General features: G+C 41.3%; 1 protein-coding gene across 1 annotated transcript in view; it reads right to left on the reverse strand.

The window, feature by feature from the left end:
• Positions 1 to 1,175: 1,175 nt before the first annotated feature.
• Positions 1,176 to 24,831, reverse strand: part of SDHA (succinate dehydrogenase complex flavoprotein subunit A) — a 214,168-nt gene continuing 190,512 nt past the window's right edge. Inside the window, exons 14-15 of the mRNA XM_033929796.1 lie at positions 23,313 to 23,426; positions 1,176 to 1,704 (exon numbers count right to left, since the gene is read on the reverse strand). Coding sequence (XP_033785687.1) covers positions 1,618 to 1,704; positions 23,313 to 23,426 — 201 coding nt within the window. The 3' untranslated portion in view covers positions 1,176 to 1,617. The remainder of the gene's footprint in view (positions 1,705 to 23,312; positions 23,427 to 24,831) is intronic.

Below are 24,831 nucleotides of genomic sequence, written 5' to 3' on the forward strand. Positions count from 1 at the left end.
GATACGGGGATCGAGGGATATAGATAGAGGTAGAGATAGGTTATGAAAGGATATAGATAGAAGAACAAGGGGGATTAAAATGATTTAGACAAGGATCACCTTACAGGTCATGGACCTGATGGGCCGCCGCAGGAGCGGAATGCTGGGTGCGATGGACCTCTGGTCTGACCTAGCGGAGGCAACTTCTTATGTTCTTATGATCCTTGAGGGATACCGTAAGTATTAAGGGAAAAGCCAGATGATACATTATTAAAGATTACCTTTGATTCTCAATCTGTAAGATATGATTGAAACTAGTTTAGAACTGTATCTGAGATTCCAATTGAGGCCAGCCTATCAAGCAAGAGAGCATGGTCAATCATGTCAAATGCTGCGGAAAGATCAAGGGAGATAAGTACAACCGATTTGTGATGGTCCAAAAAAAAATAAAGTATACTTGTTGTTAGGCCTATTATTGAGTGTTCAGTTGAATGATTAGTTCTGAAACCCGTTTGGTTCAGATGTAAGGCCTGAGTTTTTTCAATGAAATCTGTAATTTGGTAGAATACAGCCTTTTCTGTTAACTTGGCAAGAAATGGAAAATTTGCAATAGGACGGAAATTTGATTTATCGTTAAGTGATGCACAATGATCTTTGATGATGGGTCAGATGATCGATTTTTTCCATTGTTTGGGAACAGTGCCTGTATTTAAGCTGCTGGCAACTATTTTATGGATAATAGGACCAAAACCAGGTAAGAAACACATTAAATATGAATAGTAAAAAATGCAAAGAAAAACTTTCTGAATATTATTGAAACATATGCAATGACTGTGAGGCGATATTCTTGGGGTGCGCCCCTTGCTTTTGCCTTCAAGTCTCTAAGCATATTTCATCTGATAGAAATATCTTCCTTTCAAAGAATTATACATTATGAAGTCTTTTGAATTTTTAATAGAGGAGTGACTTCTTTATTTTTGTAGTATAGCAATTTTTGCTCACCCTCACTACTAGGTTGTTCAGTAATTGATTTTCCACTTGATCATTTGACTAAGTCTGCACATTTGGCTAATGGCAGACTGCACCAGAGACAGCAACTGTCAACTGAACAAACATCAAATTAAAAAAAAACAAAAACCAACAACAACAAACCTACAACAAATAATGAAATAAAAATAATGAACTTAGCTAACACATTTCATTTTAATACTTTTATTATTTGGCTGCTCTTATGTCATTAGCACACATTTAACTAGCTGAATTAATTAAAATCCATGCTATGTTAACTCATATAAGACCATCTCTACTAGGAACCTGTTCCAGGAGTCTACCACCTTTTCTCTAAAGAAAAATTTCCTTAGATTACCTTTAAATTCCCTTTACAGTTCTATAGCTCATACAGTGAATGATTTACAGTGGTTTAAATAACATCATTCAGCTAAAATTGTCTCTCATTTTAAAGATTTAACATCAGTTTACTGGAAAAAAACACATTGACAATGATGAGAATTTAGGCCAAGGCCACAGAAAATTCTTCTTACATTTTTTCTTCATCAGAACACAGCTATGCAAAAATGACAACCTCAGAGAATATTTTATGTAATTACAGACACTGTAAATATTACATAGAAAATAAGATCAATAGGAGCGGATAGCAGGTGGAACTGAGGCACATGCTTCTTCATTTAAAGTTGTATCAATTACAGGTCTGTAATCCAAAGTTACCTAAAGGAAAAATGAACATACATCAACAGATTATGAGCTTTGACATTTTCAACAAATATACAGGCCAAAATCAAGACAAACTTTTTTTATTTTAAAAGCACTGACCACCTCCAGCTATAAAGCCACGTTTGTGCACCAGCATTGAATACCTGGGTCAGTAGTGATACCTGGAAGTTATGTAGATATGGCCAATATTCAGTTCCATATCCACACAACTAACCAGGCAATGCCAAAGTAGTCAGAATACAGTCAGCAGCAGTGCCTGGTTAAGTGCCATGGAATGTCTCCCTCCTGACCTACAGCACAATTTAACCAAGTTGGAACTTCTCTTGCCCAGTTAAATCATTTTTAATATCAGGCCTTTTATATTTTAAAGATTCTCTACATACAAATAAATAAATGGTTTACTAAAATTTTGATATTACTCGAATCATTAGCTTTATCAATTTGCTGAGCAGCGAGACCTCTTCTATTTGTTTTAATAAATACTTAAATCTGGTGAGTAACTTTTTAAAAATATGGACAGTCATGATCTTTTTAATCTAGCAAATGAAAAACCTTAATACATAATATACTGCAGTTACATTAAAAATGCTATAATCAGAATGCGAATTTGAACCTTATGGAAATGGAATTCTATGGCTATTATATTATGGCATGGTTAATGATGAGATACATGATTCACAAATTTCACAGCACCACATTTGATAAATGAATTCTGGAGCAGGAATTCCTAGCTATGGTAAAGACCCACCAACAGGTCTGGTTTCAGATAACTAAACTATGCAAATTAGCCCTGGTCTAAGATCATGGATAACAACAAAGAGATTGTGATTTAATAACGGGTCAGAGTATTTAAGGCAGAAACCCTGTTGAACTGTATAAATTAACAGTCTAGGTGTGATAATATAAACTATAATGCTAAAGGTAAGTTTAATAGAATTTGCTGTATTGTCTGAACAAATATCATAGTAGTTTACAAAATATAAAAACAAAGATCAGAAAGGAACAACATAATATAAAAAAGATAGACATAACCCAATCAAAGCAAGGCAAGAAATATCACACCAACTGAGATCTAAATTACAGCTATTATACATAGAACATTGCCACTAAACTGATATGTAAAACTTCACTCAAGTCTTTAATACATAGGGTGACTGACTATATACTCATTCTGCACCAGGACTAGTTTGCTACACAGTCCCTTATACCCTTGTTTAACTATATAAACAACTTGCCTTGAGTTTAGCCTCCTATCTATTTATCCCAACTCACTTGTTCCCATCTAATATCTGCATTTGACCCCTTGGGCTATAGGATAAGCTATATTGTAGAAAAGCATTAGAGTCATATTGATGTTATTTGAATGTTTTGATGTGTGTTTAGTAGATGCTTCATAAGTATTATGTCTCTTTTAGTATGTATTACTGTATATCTCTCATTAATAATTTCAGTGCTGTTAAGTATATTTTTGAAACTTTCATGGTAGTCCTATTAAGTTTCAATTTACTGGATTTTTGACTTTACCTCGTTTACTGTATTTGTTTAGATTTGGTCTTTTGGGGACTTCTGGCAACGTCATTAATCTCAATGGCAGGCTGAAGAGGGAGACCTGACCTAGGTGACTCCAAACCCCCCTCTATGTGAAGCACGGAAAAGAAAAAGAAAAAAAGAAGCAGTATCTGAAGATCTGGGAGAAAATGCCAGCATAAAAAAAACAAACAACCCAGAGGAGACTTGCCCTCGAGAAGGAGGACAGGAGAGGAGGAGGCCTCCGGCATGGACTGGGAGACGCCCATGAGATGCCATGTGAGTCAGGAGAGTGCGCATCAGAGGAGGAGATAGAATGAGCGGTTCTGCTCCGGAGGAGACATGGCAACTCAACAGTTTTGGCCATAAAGGAAGAAATTCAGCAGTGGGTACTGAGCGGCGAGTTGGTGAGCAAGATATACTGTTGAAAACAATAAGTGGCCAGGTGGGGGACACCCAAAAACAACTGAAAGACTGTGTGAATCGTATAGAAGATTTTGAGAACAGATCTCGGTGGCAGCCCTGACACTGAGGTATATAAAGACACTGCGAAAGTAGTGCAGGAAATATTTGCCTTTATGTTAACATCTGAAAGCGCAGAAGAAACCTCCCTAGCCACAGTGAAAATAGGTAGGGCCCACAGGTTGGCAAGTTCCAGAATGTCTGAAAAGCCTCGGGATATAATTGTGTGCCTGCATAATTTTGTGGATAAAGAGCGATTGATCTGCAAGGTCAGAGCACTGGGCACGGTAACCTGGCAAACTTACAATATTGAGATATTTCAGGATTTATCTGTTATCACTTTACAAAAGAGGAGGAAATGTCACCCAATTCTTACAGTTTTGAAACAGAAAAATTGCGTTATAAATGGCTGTTTTCATTTGGCCTTTGGATAACAATTAATGGTACTCATAAGAAAGTTGTTACTGCGACTGAAGCAGAGGAGTATTTATGTAAAGAGGGTTTGATGGAATCAACTGGGCCGGTTACTGGTTCAACAGCATTACAAAAACTGGAAAAATATCGTTGGCAGAAGACTAATGGGATTGGACGAGTTCCTGAAGGATAAGGGGATTTAGGGGAACAAGTAGAGGGTTACTATATAGTACAAAATGCCTTGGAGTAATAGATCATTCACAGGTCATTGACCTGGGGGGCCGCTGCGGGAGCAGACTGCTGGGCATGATGGACCTATGGTCTGACTCGGCAGAGGCGATGCTTATGTTCTTACTGCTAGATCTAAGAAAAGGCAACAGGAGGAACAGCAATTAGAACCGGGGCAGGAATCTAGCTTTGGCCCCTGCTTGATGGTCAGATTAATGCAAGACTGATGACTATGTAACAAAGCAGTTAACTGAAATTAAGTAGATGATAAGTTCTCCAGTTGAGTAGTTTGGATGAAGTAATGAATGTGATTGGATATGGTTGTGAAGGGGGAGATTGGGATGGGTGAATGTTGAGAGGGAGGGGGGAGAAGCTTGAAGGATGATATGCCATATTGAGGTGGGTGAGAGAATTACACGAAGTCTTGGAGGAGGGGATGGAAGGGGGAAGGGGAAGTGGTGTGGGGGGGGGAAGGGGTGGGAAATTAAGGAGTCCTGGGGGAAAAATTGTAAGATCTGTAAGGATAGGAAAGCTAAAGAGAACAAAATGAAAAGGTTATTGAAAGAATGAATGGAAGCAAGATATGATTGGGAAGATTAAATGTGAATGGACTTAATATACCTCAAAAATGCCAATTGTTTTTAAAGGAGATGAAAATAATAATAATAATAATAATAACTTTATTTTTGTATACCGCCATACCCAGGGAGTTCTAGGCGGTTCACATTTGTTAGTCAAGTTACAAGTGGTTCATGACAATTGAACAGAGTTGCAAGCAACGAGGTAGTTGAGGTTGGATAGAGTTTCAAGTTTCAAGTTTATTAGTTTTTAATATACCGACCATCAACAAATATCTGGCCGGTTAACAATAAAATTTAAAAGGTAAGAAGGATAAAAAATAAAATAATTGGCATTTAAAAATAAATGGTGTGAACATAAATAATATCAACTAGACAAACTTGAAAGTGAGGGTAAAAGAGAAGGGAGGGGAAAAGTTACATATTTGAGAAGAAAAGGAGAAAGTGGGAATGGGATAAAACGTATAGGGTAGGGTCGCTTTGTTAAAGCGGTTGGTTGCTTGAAAAAGAAAAGGAAGTAAAAAAAAAAAAAAAAAACAGAAGGTAAGTCTAAGCACAGCCGAATGCGTCACGAAATAAAAAAGTCTTTAGGCTTATCTTAAATTTACATAGAAACATAGAAGATGACGGCAGAAAAGGGCCACAGCCCATCAAGTCTGCCCACTCCAACAACCCTACCCCCTTGAATCTACCCCCCCAGAGATCCCACATGTGCATCCCATTTCCCTTTAAAATCCTTCACGCTGCTGGCCTGAATCACCTGAGGTGGAAGTTCATTCCAACGATCGACCACCCTTTCGGTGAAGAAGAACTTCCTGGTGTCGCCATGAAATTTCCCACCCCTGATTTTCAGCGGATGGCCTCTTGTGGCAGAGGGGCCTTTAAAAAAGAAGATATCATCCTCCACCTCAATACGGCCGGTGATATACTTAAACGTCTCTATCATGTCTCCTCTCTCTCTACGTTCTTCAAGTGAATATAGCTGCAATTTATTCAGCCTTTCTTCATACGGGAGGTCTTTGAGTCCCGAGACCATTTTGGTGGCCATTCTTTGAACCGACTCAACTCTCAGCACATCCTTTTGGTAATGTGGCCTCCAGAATTGTACACAATTTGTCTAGATGTTGTTCATCGCGGAGTTGCTGTGGCAGAGAATTCCATAAAGTTGGAGCAACTACTGCGAAATTTATTTTCCGTGTGTAATAAAAATCTTTTATGGAGGGAATAAAGAGAAGTTTTTGGTCAGTTGACCTTAGAGTGCGTGGGGAACATTGGGGGATAAGAAGCTTATCAAGAAATGAGGGCTGGTGAGAGAGTTTTATTTTGAAGGAGAGTAAGATGATTTTGTAAGTGATACGGTGAGTGATGGGGAGCCAATGTGCCTCTTTTAGAAGAGGAGTGACATGGTCAAATTTGCCTATTTTGTAAATGAGTTTTATTGCTGTGTTTTGTATTAATTGTAGGCGTCGGATTTCTTTTTGGGGGAGACCGTTGAGAAGAGAGTTGCAATAATCTAAATGGGCGATGACTAAGGAATGAATCAGGATATTGATTGAATCGGTCTCTAGAATTGGAATTAGCGACCGAATGATGCGGAGTTTGAAGAAACAGATTTTTGCGACCGAACTAATATGGTCGTGGAAAGTAAGATCCCTATCAATGATGACGCCTAATAGTTTTATTTTTGTTTCCATTTGTATTGGAGTGGATTTGATAGAAATTTTTTCCAATAAGGATTCGCAGGTTTTGATTGGAAGTAGGAGGCCTCGGGATTTATCAATATTGAGGGAAAGTTTATTTGAATAGAGCCAATCATTTATGGTGTCCAATTTGTTATTTATGTCTTTTATGTCTGAGATGTTTGAAGTGTTGACTGGGTGAAGAAGTTGTATGTCATCTGCATAGGCAAAGATTGTGAATCCAATAGATTGTGCCAATGTAAGAAGAGGAGAAAGAAAGATATTAAATAGTAATGGGGATAGAATCGAACCTTGCGGGACACCATAGGATAGGGAAGGAGTAGAGCAAGGAGGAGGAATATGGGGAATGTAGGTTGGGTGAGTACAGAAGAGGGGGAGTTGTAGGTTTCGGTTCATTGAGGGGGCGATTAAAGGTCGTGTCCATTGAATAGATGAGTTTTAAGTAATTTTCTAAATCCGAGGTAGGTGGGGGCCTCGAGGACCATTTGAGCTAGCCGTGTGTTCAGTTTGGCGGCCTAGAAGGCGAAGGTTTTGTCAAGAAATCTTTTGGAGTGACATAGTTTTAGTGAGGGGAAGGCGAACAGATGGATTCTGCGGGAGTGCTTGTTGTTATGGTTCAGATAGAAGTGAGGGTTGATGTAATTAGGGGATAAGCCAAATACTGTTTTGTAACAGAAGCAGGCGAATTTGAATAGGACTCTAGGTTCTAATGGTAACCAATGAAGTTTGTAGTAAAAAGGGGTGACGTGTTCCCATTTATTCAAGCCGAATATGAGGTGGACAGCGGTGTTCTGGATCATTTTAAGTCTCCTTATGGTTTTCTTTGTGGAACTCAGGTAAATGATACTGCAGTAGTCCAGGATGCTAAGGATGAAGGATTGTACTAGCAGACGGAAAGAGGTCTCGTCAAAGTATTTTTTAATGGTGCGGAGTTTCCAGAGCACCGAGATGCTTTTCCTTACTGTGGTATCTGTGTGTTTCTCCAGGGATAGGTGTTTATCTAGTGTGACTCCCAGTATTTTTAAGGTTTGTTCGAGGGGGAAAGGAGATCCTTTCACTTGAATTGTGGTGTCTTTGATTTTGTCATTGGGGGTAGCTAGAAAAAATTTTGTTTTATCAGGGTTTAGCTTTAGCCTGTAGGATAGCATCCAGCATTCTATTTGATTAAGTATGCTTGAAAGGGTGGTGAGGAACTCAGGTGTGAAACTAGTTAGTGGGATGACTATTGTAATGTCATCTGCGTAGATGAAGAATTTGAGTTTGAGGCTTTGCAGAAGGTTTCCCAGGGAGGAGAGGTAAACATTGAATAGGGTGGGGGATGGGGAGAGCCCTGTGGAACTCCACAGGAGTTATCCCAGCTGTATGAGAGGGAGTCATTCTTAAATACCCTGTATGTTCTGTTTCATAGGAACCCGTGGAACCAGTTAAGGATTTGGCCGGAGATGCCGATGTATGCAAGGCAGTCAAGGAGAATGGTGTGGTCGACTAGGTCGAATACACTGCTCAGGTCGAGTTGGATGATCAAGGCGCTAGAGCCTTGGCTGAAGAATGTGTGTAGGTGGTCCAGTAGGGAGGCTATTATGGTTTTGATGCTGTGATTAGAGCGAAAGCCTGATTGATTATCATTTAAGATATTGAATTTTTCCAGATGTGTGGTAAGTTCGGCATTTACCACCTTTCTGCTATTTTGGTGAATAGCGGGATATTTGCGATCGGTCTGTAATTAGATGGATCATTGGGTGGTTCTTTCGTGTTTTTTATGATTGGAGTGATCGAAATATGGCCCTGTTCTGCTGGGAAGCTACCTATGGATAGTAGGAAGTTTAACCCATGCCAACATATTGGCTTTGAAGTGGGTTGGAGCAGTTTTCAAAATGTTTGGAGGGCAGGTGTCAAGTCTGAAGAAGGAGTTGGTATATTTGTTGTAATATTTGTTGAAGGTTTGCCAGTCTACGGCTGTGAATTGGTGCCAACTTAGGTCTGTTCTGGACCCAGGGTCTGGTTTAGACATGTCGGTGTCTGGAAGAATTGGAAAGTCCCCGTGGGGGTTGGTCGGGGCAGGTATAGACTATCTTAGTTTCTGTATCTTGGAGGTAAAGAAGTCTGCAAGGGTGTTAGCAGTTAATGTGGAGTCTTCGAGATTATCAGTGAGAGTCTCGAGGTTGTAGAGGTCGTTTAAAGAGTTTAAAGAGGCTATTGCTGCTTATTGTAACGTTTCCAATTTTATTGGCGTAGAAATCTTTTCGTTTTTCCTTGGTGAGGTTTTTGTAGTTTTTTAGTTTGAGTCTCCAGGCCACTCTGTGTTCCTGGGTTCCAGATTTAATCCATAGTCTTTCTGAATTTCAGAGGTCCCTTTTTACCAGTAGAAACTCTGAATCAAACCATCCCTCTAGATTGGGAGTTCTAAATCTATGGGTTTTTATGAGGGCTATTTCGTTTAGAACGTTAGTACTGTCTTTGATCCAGGAGATCATAAGTTGGTCCGTTTCTTCGTTTTGTTTTCAGATAGTTTCATAGTGGGACCAGAATTCGATCGGGTCGATTTTACCTCTAGTGGTGTGAGATTTGGTGTTTCTTGTTTTGTTGTTTTTGGTGGTTTTGTGTTGGCAGTTAATGGTGAAGCTGCATAGTCTGTGGTCAGACCATAGGGAGTCTGTCCAGTTATCTTGTTTCCAGTAGAATTTGGGGTTGGATGATTCTTTGGCGGAGAATGTTACCAGGTCTAACCGATGACCTTTTTGGTGAGTTTTGATGGGCAGGGATTTGAAATAACCTAGTTGGGAGATTAATTGCCAAAAGTCAGATATGTCTGGCTGGTCTGTTTGCTCAAGGTGAATGTTGATGTCGCCGCATAGGAGGTTGTATGGGCTAGCCAAAGAGTTAGTTAGTAAAAATTCTGCAAAGTCTTCTTTGGCTAGGGTCCATTTTTTTGGTGGGATATAGAACAAAGAAATTGTTAGGGAGGAGGCAAAGGATTTTGAAGTTAGTGAGATGGCTAGTATTTCTGAGTTGGGAGAAGATTTGGTGTTAAGTGCGGAGCAATTTAAGTGGTCTCTAAAGATTATTGCTAGCCCTCCTCCCCTTCCCCAGGTTCTGGCTAGGGATAGAATCTTGAAGCCTGGAGGGAGACAGTCTTTGATAATAATATCTTTGTCTGAGAGCAGCCATGTTTCCGTAAGTAGTACAAAGTCAGGGTTGGATTCAATCAGCCAGTCTTTGATAAGAATGGATTTGTTTCTCATCGATCTGATGTTTAGGTAAAAACCTTGTAGGTTCTGGTATTTAGTGTGGTCTATTGGAGAGTAATGGGAATAGGCAAATTTTTTTAGTGTTCTTTGTTTTTTCATGCGAGGCTTGGTTGATCTGTGGGGGGGAAGAGGGTTTGGGATAGGTGGTGGACCTATACCTGCAGGTGGGCCTGTAGCTAGGCGGTCATATGGCTTATGTGGTGTGAAAGTATGGAGTTTGGCCTTTACCGTGCGGTGTAAGGAGTAGTGGACTGGGATAGGAGCAGAGTGTATTGGGTCGGCTGTGCAGATCTTGGTGGTAATTAGGTAGAGTATGAGCAGTGATGCGCATTGGTGAAAGTTTGGCCGGGTCATGATGGTGCGTTGGGGGGGGGGGGAAGAGGTTGGTGTTCGGAAGTTTGCAAGATGGGTGTTGATGGGAGGGTGATGAGTGGTGTGTGGTAAATTGCGGGGGGCGAGGGAACAATATTATTCTTAGATAGAGAATCTTTTTCCTGGTTGTATAGGCTTATCAAGTTCAGATTACAGTCTTATCAGGTTAAGATATACAGGTTGAGATATACAGGTTAAGGTATACCAGACTTATCAGGTTAACATATACAGATTAAGGTATACCAGACTTATCAGGTTAAGATATACAGGTTAAGATATACCAGACTTATCAGGTTAAGATATACAAGTTAAGAAATACAGTCTTATCAGGTTAAGATATACAGGCTTTTTCCTGGTTGTGCAGGCTTAGCAGGTTGAGATAATGATTAGTCTGGGTTATCCGTTGTGGAGCCTGTCTGGGTGAACATATAGGACTGGCTATCAGCTTAGAAAAAAGCAGTGTTTTGAGAGGCTACGGCTGTATTCTGTTGTGCAAGGCTACAGAATACTATACAGTTATGAGGCAGTAGAAGGCTATAAAGATGTAGGTTGTGGGCTAATTACACAGTTATAATTGCAGGCTACAGACTATAGGAAACTGGCTACCTGCTGTTACAATGTTGGTTAATTTATGTGGTGCAGGGGTGTGTTGCTAATTTTGTGGTGCGGAAGTGTGTTGCTAGACTGAAGGGTATGACTTTTTCTGTGATAACAAGGTTGTGCAGAGTAAGGTTACGGCTATGGTTATACTTATCAGGCTGGTCTGTTGGGTCAAGTTCCGTGGTGCAAGGTGTCCAGACTGTAATAGGTTCATTCAGTGAGGTCTGGTTCCAGAGGGCAGGTGACGATGCTGTGTCAGGTCCGGGCTGAGTGGTCTGGTCCTACCGTGGAGGTAGATCACTGCCTCAGCATTCGGAGAGTGTGGGTTTAGGTAGTATGGTTTCAGATTCTGTGACCAGCGCTTCAAAGTAGGCACCTCGCTAAGGCACTTCGCAAAGGTGCGTGCTAAGGTGCACGCGCCTTTGTCGTGCGCCTTCGTCGGCACGCCGTAGGTGCAGCTAGTTTTGAGGTCAGTGGTCTCCTGCAGGAGGGGGGGCGGAGCAGTGCTCCCACACTACTCTCCGCTGGGAAACGAGGCTCGGCAGCCAGCTGGTATCTGAGCTGGGGCCGAGAGCAAAAAGGCCGCGCTCCAAGGTGCAGCTAGTTTTGAGGTCGGTGGTCTCCTGCAGGCTCAGGAGGGGGGCGGAGCAGTGCTCCCACACTCCTCTCTGCTGGGAAACAACGAGGCTCGGCAGCCAGCTGGTATCTGAGCTGGGGCCGAGAGCAAAAAGGCCGCGCTCTGAGGTGCAGCTAGTTTTGAGGTCGGTGGTCTCCTGCAGGCTCAGGAGGGGGGCGGAGCAGTGCTCCCACACTCTTCTCCACTGGGAAACAACGAGGCTCGGCAGCCAGCTGGTATCTGTGCTGGGGCCGAGAGCAAAAAGGCCGCGCTCTGAGGTGCAGCTAGTTTTGAGGTCGGTGGTCTTCTGCAGGCTCAGGAGGGGTCGGAGCAGTGCTCCCACGCTCCTCTCCGCTGGGAAACAACGTGGCTCGGCAGTCAGCTGGTATCTGTGCTGCAGCCGAGAGCAAAAAAAGGCTGAATTATGATATTTGTTATGTACAAGAAACACATTTACAAAAAATGGGAGAAAGAATGATTCATTTAAAAGATTATCTGTTGTGAATTTGGGCTTCTAATAAAAAGCAGCAAAAGAAAGCTGGGGTGGGGATATTATTTGATAAAAAACTGAAAGTCATTACAAAGGCTAAATGGAAGGATGATGAAGGGAGATGGATTATATGAGTGGGGGAGCTGAACGGGGAAAAGGTGACTTTGGTGAACTTGTATGCTCCTAATTTTAATCAAGGAAGATTCTTTGACGAACTCGAGTATAATATTGAAAAATCAAGAAGGATTATTATTGGTGTGAGGGGATTTTAATTTGGTCTTGGATCCTTGTTGGGACTCTACGAATAGTAAAGGTGATAGAACTAAAAAAGATAGAAACAACTAAAAAATTTTTTAGAAGTATTAAATCTATTATATGGATGGTAGATTTTATATACATTAGGAAGAGATTAATCTTATTATTACTCTCTCCCTCATAAAGTTTATTCCCATATTGATATGATTTGTTTGGATAAAGTTTTGGGAGGTAAATTAATGAATGCTAAAATAGAGGAAACTAGTTGGTCAGATTATGCTCCAATATGGGTGGACCTAGAATGGGGACATTCTAGGATTGGGATACTGGGGTACTGGAAATTAAATATAATCTATTAAAAAGATCCTAAGGTAGTTCAGAAGATAGAACAGACTATCAGAAATTTTTTGGATAAAAATAGTATCGATCATTATTCATCCATTACGATTTGGGAATCCCTAAAAACTGTTGGTTAAGGGGAGAGTTAATTCTATAGCCTCCCATAAGAAAAAGACCAGAGACAGGGAGGAAAAAATGCTGAGAGCGAAAAAGACCAGAGAAAGGGAGGAAGAAATACTGAGAGAGAAATTGATGGGATTAGTAATAACAACATAAGACGGAAGTAGGGGAACATCTCAGGACTCAAATAAAAGATGGTCTTGGGGAAATATTGAAAAATGAAGCTATACAATTTAACTTAAACTGCCTTAGACTTAAACATTATGAATCCGGGAATCGGGCAGGAAAATTACTAGCACATTGTATTTAAGGTACAACATATGTAAGGTAATATTATGAGTATACAATCTAAACATGGAGATGTCCTGACAAAAGAGAAGGATATTTATGATAGTGTTTTGGAATTTTATAAGGAATTATATACATCAGAATATCAGGGAAAGGAGGTTTCTCTGGACAGAGAAACCTCCTTTCCCTGATATTCTGATGTATATAATCACAATATTTGTCTCAGTTAGAATTAAAGAAGTTGCAAGAATCAAAGACCCAAGGAAAAGAAGTTGCAAGAATCAAAGACCCAAGGATTGGATGAGGATATAACAGAGGATTGAGATCTGAGGAGTAATATATCATATTTAGATAGGTAAATCTCCAGGAATGGATGGATTTATGGGATTGTTTTATAAAAAGTTTATATCCGAGCTGGATCCAAGATGGACGCCACTACCTGCTAGCTGGGAGGACGCCTTCGATTGTGGCTCTATTTTCTTGCAAGCGGTGAGAAGTACTTCCCACTTGTGCCGAAGAGAAGGGGGAAGAGTGTTGGCGGAGCCTCCCGACGCTCAGAACCGCCATCGATTACAATAGATGACTTTCTTAGACGCCTCCAACAAGGGCAATTATCGTCGGAGAATCGCCCGCTGGAGCCACCGGCAGAGAGTAATGCCGCTGCGGCTATCCCTGGGTTTGATGTTACTCTGAGCCCCGACATCAGGACTCCGCCTCTGCAGCCGACTCCGCAAAGAGCAAGCTCCCCGCGACATGAGATTACCCCGGAAGAGGAAGTTCTCTCATTCTCATTGCAGCTGATAAATTTTCCTAAGGTTCCCTCGATTACTCCTCGTGATATGATTAGACGTTACTTTATTGAGGTATTGGGAATACCAGAAAATTCATTACCTCCCCTAACAAGGGCTTATTATTTACCTTTAAAGTCTCAAGAAACTCAAAATCAGTATTGTGACCATCAGGAAAGTCCCTTAGATGTTACCGCAATCTTGGAGGAATCCGTCACTGAAACAGCTGTCTCAGCTACTTTATTGATGACTGTTGCTTTATCGCCAGACAAAGATTGGATTTTTAAATTGTTCTTCAAAAATAGATCAAAGGACTTCCTGGGGTTCAAAATACAGATTTTTCCTGACATTTCGAGAGAAACACAGAAGAGAAGACGAGAGTTTCTAATTTTGAAACCAGGGGTAACCCAATTAGGGGGTGTTTTCTTTTTACGTTATCCCTACAAGTGTATTATTAGATACCGCTCTTTAAAATATGTTTTTGTAGACCCTTCCCATTTAGTTAGTTTTCTCTCTAAAACGCTTGGAGAATGAAGGCATAACAGCTCCTATATAATTAAGCAAGCCTTTTGTTTCAGCAGCAGATATACATATCTTTATTATATTATTATGACTTAGTAATTACTCTTTTCTTACTTCTTGGATCAATTATGAGGAATTGATTGTATTAAGAAATGTTTTTCTTATTTTGATGATTTTTGTTTAAAATCTTATGTCTTAGATTACACTTTCTATACAAGATGTTTAAGCTTGGAAAATAATTTTGAAAATTTAATAAAGAAATAAATAATAAAAAGTTTATATCCTTTGCAACTCCTCTTTTGGCAAGATTATTTAATAATCTAAAAGACAGGGAACAATTACCATATTTTATGAGATTAGCTGGAATTACAATTCTACCTAAACCAGGGAAAGACAAAAAATACTGTGCTAGTTATAGACCTATTATTTCCGTATTGGGAACAGATACAAATATCATGGCTAGAGTTCTTGCTGATAGATTGTCATCATACATGCCAACACTTATTCACCCGGACCAAGTGGGAGGCAGGCAGCTGATGGGATTAGGAAGGTGTTAGATCTGGTTTGGATGGCTAAAAGAGAGGGAACAGAATGGGCGTCAGTCTCAGTTGAAGCTGAAAAAGCATTCGACCGAATTGAATGGAAATTTATGGAAGCAGTGTGGGCTTTGGGAAAAGATTTATGGATTAGATATTTACATTATATAATAGTCCATTAGCATGTATTAAAATTAATGGGCTTTATTCCCCTACATTTGGACTTCAGAAAGGGACATGGCAGGGGTGCCCGTTATCCCCCTTGATTTTTTGAACTAATTATTGAACCCCTGGCACAGAGAATTAGACAATTTCACCAGATAAAAGATCTGAGGGTGGTGGGTGAAGAACAAAAGTTGTCCCTGTTTGCTGATGATATATTGGCTATTGTTGAGGCTTCGGAGCTGTCCTTGACTGCTCTTAAAGACATTATAGGTGAATATGGTCAGTTGTCAGGATTTAAAGCTAATCTATCTAAGATGGAAGTGATGAATATATCAGCATCTATGGAGAAGATTAAGGAATTACAAAGATCAGTGCCTTTGAGATGGGTAAGGGGACCTATTCGCTATTTAGGAATAATGTTGGGAGCAGATTGGACACTTTTGTTTCAGCAGAACTATGTACCATTAGTAGTGGATATTAAGAAATATTTAGAAAGGTGGAATAAGATGTTTATCTCATGGTTAAGACGTATGGAAGTGATAGAGATGATGATTCTCCCTAGGTTTCTGTATCTATTCCAAGTATTACCAATAGAAATTCCAAAATTGATTAATTTAAAAAATCCTAAACCCTCTAGTTCTTTATTTGAATAAGGCTCGGAAGAATACAAAGCTTTATAATATTTCAAAAATTGTTTTAAGATAATTCCAATTTGAGATTGAGTCTCCCCATTCTCATCTGTGATAACCACAATAGTAGTGGTATACAGCAGATCTCAAAAAAATATATGTAGATCTAAACAGAAGTGGTATACAACAGGACCTGACAGTCCATGTTTCAGCAAATAATGTCTTCTCAGGAGTCCATGTTATCACCTCTGTGAGACAGAACGTGAAATTGGATTATAGTTTTCCTATGCAGATATTAAAATATGCATTCCATTCTTCCAAGCATGTGTGGCAGCTCTGGCTCACTATCTCCTCAGTGCCATCTTGCAGATTTGCTCGTGTTGGGTCCTACTGTAAACCACTTTTATTAAGATCTGCATCTATTTTTTGGGTCCTGCTGTATGCCACTACTATTGAGATTTGTATTTTTTTTTACATATTTTTTAATAAATATTTTTACATTTTTGATGTTCCTGTGTCAACCTTATACTTAGTAGTTGATTTCCACTCTTTTTGTTTGAGCTGTTTCGGAAAAGCAGTCAATAGTATTAGTAAAACAATTATATTACTTATCTTAAAAGGATTCTGCCTTCTCTCTCCCCTGCTCTATCTAGAATCTGTCTTCCCACTTCTATACAAAATCTACCTCACTCTCCCACCCCAATTTCCACCAGCTTCTGCCTTTCTCTTCTCCCACCCCACTTCCACCATTGTCTACCCATCTCCCCCACCCCTTTTCCACCACCATCTGCTGCCTCTCCCACCCAATACACATCCATCTGCATCTGCCCCCTCTCTCCCCCAATCCACATCTACCAGCGCTTACCCCCTCTCTTTCACCTAACCCACATCCACCAGCGTCTGCTCACCTCTCTCCCACATCCACCAGCGTCTGCTCCCTCTTCCCCCATTCACATCCACCAGCGTCTGCCCTCTAGCATACTCACTGCTACTTTCCAAAGCAGCAGCAGTGTACACTCCCTCCGTATTCACTGTGAGAGGGGATTAACAGAACCGCAAATACTGAAAAACCGCAAATAACTTTTTTATATGTTATTTGCTGTTTTGTATTAAAAACCATCATGAATATGGTGAAACCGCGAATAACATGGCCTGTTTCTGAAGGAGAGGCAAAACACGGTAAACAAAGTGCTGAGAATCAGCAATTTTCTCTGTAAACACTTGGAATCAGCGATTTCTCTATGTAAGCTGATGTAATATGGGGGTGAGGAGCCAGCAAGCTAAAAACTGTGGATAATCGAAACCACAAATGCTGAAACCGCAAATACGGAGGGAGAAGTGTACTAAAATAAACCAGCTGTCGACTTTCCAATACATATCCACAACTGTCCCTGGAAGAAGTGACATCGGAGAGGCCAGGCTGGCAGCCACAAGGGAAGGTCCCGCAGCCAGTTTGTTTCAATCTGCTGCTGTTGCTTTAGGAAAGTAGCAGCAGCGGCACAAGATGAAGTGTGATACTGGAGGGGTGCTGGTCCTGACTGTACTATCTGCGTGGACCATCGTAAATCCGTTTTACTAATTTCCTTAGATCTTGCTGCAGCGTTTGATACCATTGAGCCGGTGGACATAATATACTTGGACTTCCAGAAAGCGTTCGACAAAGTTCCACACGAAAGACTTCTCAGGAAACTACAAAGCCATGGCATAGAGGGGGATATACAAAGATGGATAGGCAAATGGCTGGAAAACCGAAAGCAGAGAGTGGGCATAAATGGGAAGTTCTCCGACTGGGAGAAAGTGACTAGTGGTGTACCCCAGGGCTCGGTACTTGGGCCGATCCTTTTTAATATTTATATCAATGACCTGGAGGAAGGAACATCCAGTGAGATCATCAAGTTTGCAGACGATACAAAACTATGCCGGGCGATCAGATCGCAGGAGGATAGAGAGAAACTCCAGAGCGACTTGTGTCGGTTGGAAACATGGGCAGAGAAATGGCAGATGAAGTTCAATGTGGAGAAATGCAAGGTAATGCATTTAGGCAATAAGAATAAGGAATACGAGTATACAATGTCAGGTGCAACTCTGGGGAAGAGTGAACAAGAAAAGGACCTGGGTGTACTGATAGATAGGACCCTGAAGCCGTCGGCACAATGCGCGGCAGCGGCAAAGAAGGCAAATAGAATGTTGGGCATGATAAAGAAAGGAATCTCGAGTAGATCGGAGAAAGTTATAATGCCGCTTTATAGGGCAATGGTCAGACCCCACTTGGAATACTGCGTCCAACATTGGTCTCCCTACCTAAAGAAGGATATAAAACTGCTGGAGAGGGTGCAGAGACGAGCAACAAAACTGGTGAAGGGTATGGAGAAACTGGAATACGAGGACAGACTTATAACACTAGGATTGTTCTCCCTTGAGAAAAGGAGACTGCGTGGGGATATGATCGAGACCTTCAAAATACTGAAAGGAATCGACAAAATAGAGCAGAGAAGATTATTTACATTGTCCAATTTGACACGGACTAGAGGACATGTAATGAAGCTAAGGGGGGACAGGTTCAGGACTAATGTCAGGAAGTTCTGCTTCACTCAGAGAGTGGTTGACACCTGGAATGCCCTCCCAGAGGAGATTATGACGGAATCGACCGTCCTAGGCTTCAAGAGCAAACTAGATGCATATCTCCTTAAGAGAGGCATATAAGGATATGGTGGACTATAAATTAAGCCAGGTGTACACCTGGCAGGGCCTCCGCGTGTGCGGAGGACTTGATGGACCGAAGGTCTGATCCGGAGAAGGCAGTTCTTATGTTATGTTCTTATGAGAGGCATAGAGGGATATGGGTGGTAAAACTACATCAGGTGTATACCTGACTGGGCCTCCGCGTGTGCGGATCGCCGGACTCGATGGACCATGGGTCTGATCCGGAGATGGCAGTTCTTATGTTCTTATGTTCTTATGTTCTTATCATCATCTCTTATTGCAACGTCTTTTTTCTATAGGAGTAGCAGATCAAGCTCTTGAGTGGTTTCGCTCTTACTTTTCTGACAGAACTAAGAATGATTAGATCACTGGCCCCTCTTTTAGATATTAGTTCCCTTAACATTCTGATTCATTCACTAGTAATTTCAAAAATGGATTACTGTAACTCTTTACTAAATGGTATCTATCACAAAGACTTAAAACGCTTGCAGCTTATTCAAAATACGGCCATTAAAATAATCTTGGGAGCAAAAAAATATGATCATGTTACCCCTTTGCTTCAAAAGGCCCACTGGTTGCCAGTTTCACACAGGGTAACTTATAAAATCGCTCTTCTGGCATTTAAAACAATGCAGACCAACACACCAGCATTCATAGATAGACTTCTGATTCCATACAACCCCCCAAGAACTTTAAGATCTATCTCTCAATATAACCTTAATATTCCCTCTTTAAAAATCATTGGCACGCGTCGCATCTCCACGTTTTCTGTTACAGCCCCTACAATCTGGAACGCTCTCTCTTTGTATCTAAAAATGGAAAAAAACCTAAAAAATTTTAAAAGCAATTTAAAGTGCTTTCTTTTTAAAGATGCTTTTAACTGAACTACTATCTCTTAACTATTAATTTTATACTGTTCCCCAGTTCCTAAGTGTTTTTCCCTTATACGTTCCTCACTTTTCTATTACAATTGTATTTCTCCCCCCTTTCCACATGTAACTATGGCCTACGGGTCAATATTTACCCAGTTTGTACGGTCTGTAGTCCTGTAGTTTTTATAGGAAAGTATGTTTAATTGTTAATATTTTTACTTTGTACAACGCTTTGTAGATTCGAAAAGGCGTTTAATTAAAAATTGAATAAACTATAAACTATAATGGCTGTGCAACCTCCTGCTAAAAGGTACGCGGCCGCGCAGCTTAGAAGGAACATTGCCCGCCCATGTTTTCTATCAGCAAGGAACTGGTGTAGATTTGTACCCTACTGGACATAAGTCTCTCTTTCTCATGGAAGTACTGTATTCCCATTCCTGCTGTGTTTTTGTGGGACTAGTGCTGCCCGATTCACGATTCAAATCGATTCACCGATTTATTTCGAGTGAATTGATTCGAACCAATTAAAAAAAAAAAAATCAGCTTCCCAATTTGGTGACTGACTCTCCCCACTCAAGCAGGAGTGGCAGCGCTGTCTCTTGCTGGCTAGCCGCTGCCGCTCCTGGGCAAGGGGGGAGGGTCAGCTGGGAAGTGCTGGTGTACGGCTTCCCCCCTGGCCTCCCATTGTTGTCCATTTACCTAATTCCGGCAGCAGAGCAGCCTGCAGAGAGGATTGCCGGTACTTTAGTGATCCTTGTAGGTTGCCATCGGCCTCCAGAGCTGTTTCCTCTGTCGAGATCCTGCCTCTGATGTCAGAGGAGAGGCGGGACCGCGGCAGAGGGAAGACAGCTCTGAAGGCCTATGGCAGCCTGCAAAGATCGATAGCGCCGACGATCCTCTCTGCAGGCTGCTCTGCTGCTGGAATTAGGTAAATGGATTGGGGGGGGACACGCAGGCCTTCTGGGGGGTGCAGGCCTTCAGTGGGGACAGGCAGGCCTTCGGGGGGGAGGGCCCTGGTGTAGAAGTACACGCAGGAAGGGAAGGGAGGTTCAAAGAGATGTACATATGTCAGATTTTGGGGGCAAAAAATAATGGGCCTAAACACAGAGGAGAGGGAGAGAGATGGTGGACAATGGGATTTAGGGAGGGAGGGAAGGAACAGAAAGGGAGATTAGTTGGACACAAGGGATGGTGTGGAGGGGGTATAGAGATACTGGATAGGAGGGTAGTTGGAAAGAGAAAGGGAGAGATTGTGGACCCTGGGGTGGTGGGGAAGGAGGGAGAGATGCTGCAGAGAGGAAGTGGGACCACTGGACGACGGAGACAGGAAAGGAGCGATAAAGGAGGAAAAAGAGATAGCTGACAGGTTAAACAAATTCTTCTCGTCAGTCTTCACCAGAGAGGACACATCCAATATCCCAGAACCCGAGGTGATTATAAACGGAGAACACGACGAAAGCAAAGAGGATGTCCTCAGACAGATAGACAGACTGAAGAGTGATAAATCACCGGGCCCGGATGGCATCCACCCAAGGGTGCTAAAAGAACTGAGAAATGAAATAGCAGAGACACTTCGCCAAATATGTAACCTCTCCCTAAAAACTGGGGAGATCCCAGAGGACTGGAAAATAGCAAATGTCACGCCCATCTTTAAGAAGGGATCAAGGGGTGACCCGGGAAACTACAGGCCTGTGAGCTTGACCTCGGTTCCAGGAAAGATGATGGAAGCAATGGTAAAGGACACAATCTGCGAACACATAGAAAACAATGGACAACTGAAGGCGAGCCAGCATGGCTTCTGCAAGGGAAGGTCGTGCCTCACGAACTTGCTGTACTTCTTTGAGGGAATAAACAGCCAGATGGATAAGGGGGAATTCATAGACATTATTTACCTTGACTTCCAAAAAGCCTTCGACAAGGTACCTCACGAGCGGCTACTTAAAAAGCTGTGGAACCACGGGGTGCAAGGGGATATCTATCGATGGATCAAACACTGGTTGGCGGGCAGGAAACAGAGGGTTGGAGTAAAGGGCCAATACTCAGACTGGCAATGGGTCACGAGCGGAGTTCCACAGGGGTCGGTGCTGGGACCTCTACTGTTCAATATATTTATTAACGACCTGGAGACGGGGTCAAAATGTGAGGTTATCAAATTTGCTGATGACACCAAACTCTACAGCAGGGTTAGAAACACGGAAGACTGTGAAGACCTGCAAAGGGACCTAACGAGACTGGAAGACTGGGCAAAAAAGTGGCAAATGAATTTTAACTTAGAGAAATGCAAGGTCATGCATGTAGGGAAAAAGAACCCGATGTTCAGCTACAAAATGGGGGGAACACTACTAGGGGTGAGTAACCTTGAAAGGGACCTGGGGGTGATGGTCGACACATCACTGAAACCATCGGCGCAGTGTGCGACAGCCTCAAAGAAAGCAAACAGAATGCTGGGCATCATCAAAAAAGGTATCACGACCAGGACGAAGGAGGTCATCATGCCGCTGTATCGCGCAATGGTGCGCCCGCACCTGGAGTACTGTGTTCAGTACTGGTCGCCATACCTCAAGAAGGACATGGAGGTACTCGAGGGAGTGCAGAGGAGGGCGACTAAACTGATAAGAGGTATGGAAAATTTTTCACACACTGACAGGTTAAAAATGCTGGGGCTGTTCTCCCTGGAGAAGAGGAGACTTAGAGGAGACATAATAGAAACCTTCAAAATCCTAAAGGGCATAGAGAAAGTAAATAAGGACAGATTCTTCAAACTGTAGGGAGCCACAAGCACTAGGGGTCACTCAGAGAAATTGAAAGGGGAAAGGTTTAGAACAAAGGCTAGGAAGTTCTTTTTTACCCAGAGGGTGGTGGACACATGGAACGCACTTCCGGAGGAAGTGATAGGCCAGAACTCGGTACAGGGGTTCAAGGAAGGTTTGGATAGGTTCCTGGAGGATAAGGGGATAGAGGGGTACAGATAGAACTTGAGGTAGGTTATAGAAGTGGTCAGAAACAACTTCACAGGTCACGGACCTGATGGGCCACCGCGGGAGCGGACCGCTGGGCGAGATGGACCTCTGGTCTGACCCAGTGGAGGCAACTTCTTATGTTCTTATGAAAGGGTAGTTGAGAAAAGGTGGATCTGGGGATGGAGACGAAAAAAGGAAAGATGCCAGACCTTTGGGGGAGGGAAGGGAAATGGAAGGGGAAGACAGAAATAGAAGATAGATGGTTAGCACAGAGAAAGAAGAAAGGAGACAACCCTGGCAAGCAAGTTATCAGAAGACAACCAGAGCCTGGGACCAACAAGATCTGAATAATGACCAGACAACAAAAGGTAGAAAAAATAATTTTATTTTCTATTTTATGATTACAATATGTCAGATTTGAAAAGTGTATCCTGCTAGAGGTGGTGGTAGACCTCGAACGTGAGCTAGGATTTAACAGAGAGGAAAAGTCTTTTTTGTTTGTTTATTTTGTTTACACCACAGTGCCAGTGTGGGTAGGAAAGGGCAAAGGGGGTAAAGAGGGTATAAAATAAACCCATCAGGATGTTTGAAACCCCCCCTCCCAAAAAAAAACCACCCAATTGGGCAGGAAAATCAAATCGAATTGAAAAATCAATTCAATAGGCTGAATCAAATCGAAATTTTTTTCCTGAATCGGGCAGCACTAGTATGCACTGATGTTTGCATTATCTGCCCTGCCCTGTTTCTAGAGTTGAACCAGCTCTGTGTCAACTGTGTGCTGCAATCCATGATTCCTTGCTCCTTGTCCTTGTCCCTCAGATTCCAGCTGGCCTTGGATCCCTATTTATTCATGCCACAGATTCCAACTGGCCATGTGCAGTGTATCCTTGCATTCTTTGTCTAGTGTTCATGTCCATCTATCTCATGCTCTGTATCTACTTATGGACTGCTGCAAAGATAAGTGAACTTGCCCACTGGATCAAAGGTCAGTGTGACAGAAGCTTTTAGCAGACTAAGTATGTCTTGAGATAGTTCTGCAGTATGCACTCTTTTTTCCTTTAAGGTGACCATTCCTGGTGGCCAGCCACATCCCAGCTGGTTTCTTTCAAACACTATATTACATAATCACCATCCCTATGCAAATGTTGATAAATTTTTTTGTTAACAAGCATGTTAAGAAGCTTGAATACCTTTCCAGTCGTTTTATCCACATGGGAAAGTGTGTGCTTTCTCCAGTGCTCATTAAAAGATTTCTGCTGTTGTCCTTGGAGTGGCTTAGAGTAATCAAACTCATCTATCCTCACCTAGAATTTAGAAAACAATATGGTAGCGCATCAGTCTAAATTGCATTCAATCAACATGCTTTGGGAGAGTTAGGTCACACATCTGTGTACAAAAAGTGATAGCTAATAAGTATGTGTGGTAATCTGCCTAGGGCAATATTATATCTATTTGCTGGCCCAAGCTCACTATAAACCCCTATCTTGTCATTAAAAAAACCCCACCAATATAATTCTATAAAATAAGATTTATTTAGCAAAGCAATATAAAGAAAGACAACAAGCAGCAATAAAGTGTCAGAAATAGTTTCTTTATAAGTAATTCAGTACCAAATGGTGTAACTCGCACCCACTATTGGCATGAAACATTACTTTCCCTTGATACTTGAGGGTTCAAGGAAACACAACCATATAAACTTGTTGATGTAGGCATTGAAGCCAGAACTCTTCATGGACTCTGATGGTAGCTGTTTATCACTCCTCCTGTCTTCGCTCTCATCCCTTGGTGTCTATATAGTCATAAGTACCCTTACAGGTTTGCTCATCATAAGGCAGATCATACACTGTGATGGCTGAGGCAATCATGCCAATATTCCTATATGTAAGCTTATACAGAGGGCTCCAAAGTGATTAATATGACGTAGCAATATCCCTTTTTCAATTATTTGAATCCTCTAGGCTAAATTTAGCTGGTGGGCTGATACAAATCGAATGTCATATCCTTCGACACAGATTCCATTTAGTATCAGAGGATTACAAGCTCAGGTCTGGTCACGTTAGGTTCTATGATATACATAAAATTATGACAGCCACACTTCCATAGCTAAGTATGCATGATCACTAGAGATTTGTTTTTTTTTAATTCTTTATTCATTTTCAATCTTACATCAAGTGTACAAACATTAAAACAATACAATTAAACACATCACTTGACAATCTTTCAATTTTGTCTTATACTACATAAAATTACCACCCTCCCCTCCCATCATTCCCTCTATTATTTTCCCAATATGAATATTAAAATATAAAGCCTCCCCCTTCCTAACATTAGAAGGTGTATATTTCAATAGAAAATGGTATTTACTCATTACAATAAAAAGTTAATGGCTCCCAAATTTTATTAAAATTCTTATAATTCCCTTGTTGTATAGCTATTGTTCGTTCCATTTTATATATGACATAATGAGTTCCACCAGAAATTATAATTGAGTCTACTGTAGTTTTTCCAATTACTTATGATATGCTGAATGGCGACTCCTGTTATTATCAATAAAAGATTGTTATTTGATGATATTTGGCTCTTTTTCCTCATTGACATACCAAATAGTACTGTATCATAAGATAATGCCACATGCTTTTCCAATAGACAATTTACTTGATCCCAAATTGAGTTCCAAAAGGCTAAGATAAAGGGACAATAAAACAAAAG

The sequence above is a fragment of the Geotrypetes seraphini genome, chromosome 2 (assembly GCF_902459505.1).
Source record: "Geotrypetes seraphini chromosome 2, aGeoSer1.1, whole genome shotgun sequence".
Lineage (NCBI taxonomy): Eukaryota > Metazoa > Chordata > Amphibia > Gymnophiona > Dermophiidae > Geotrypetes > Geotrypetes seraphini.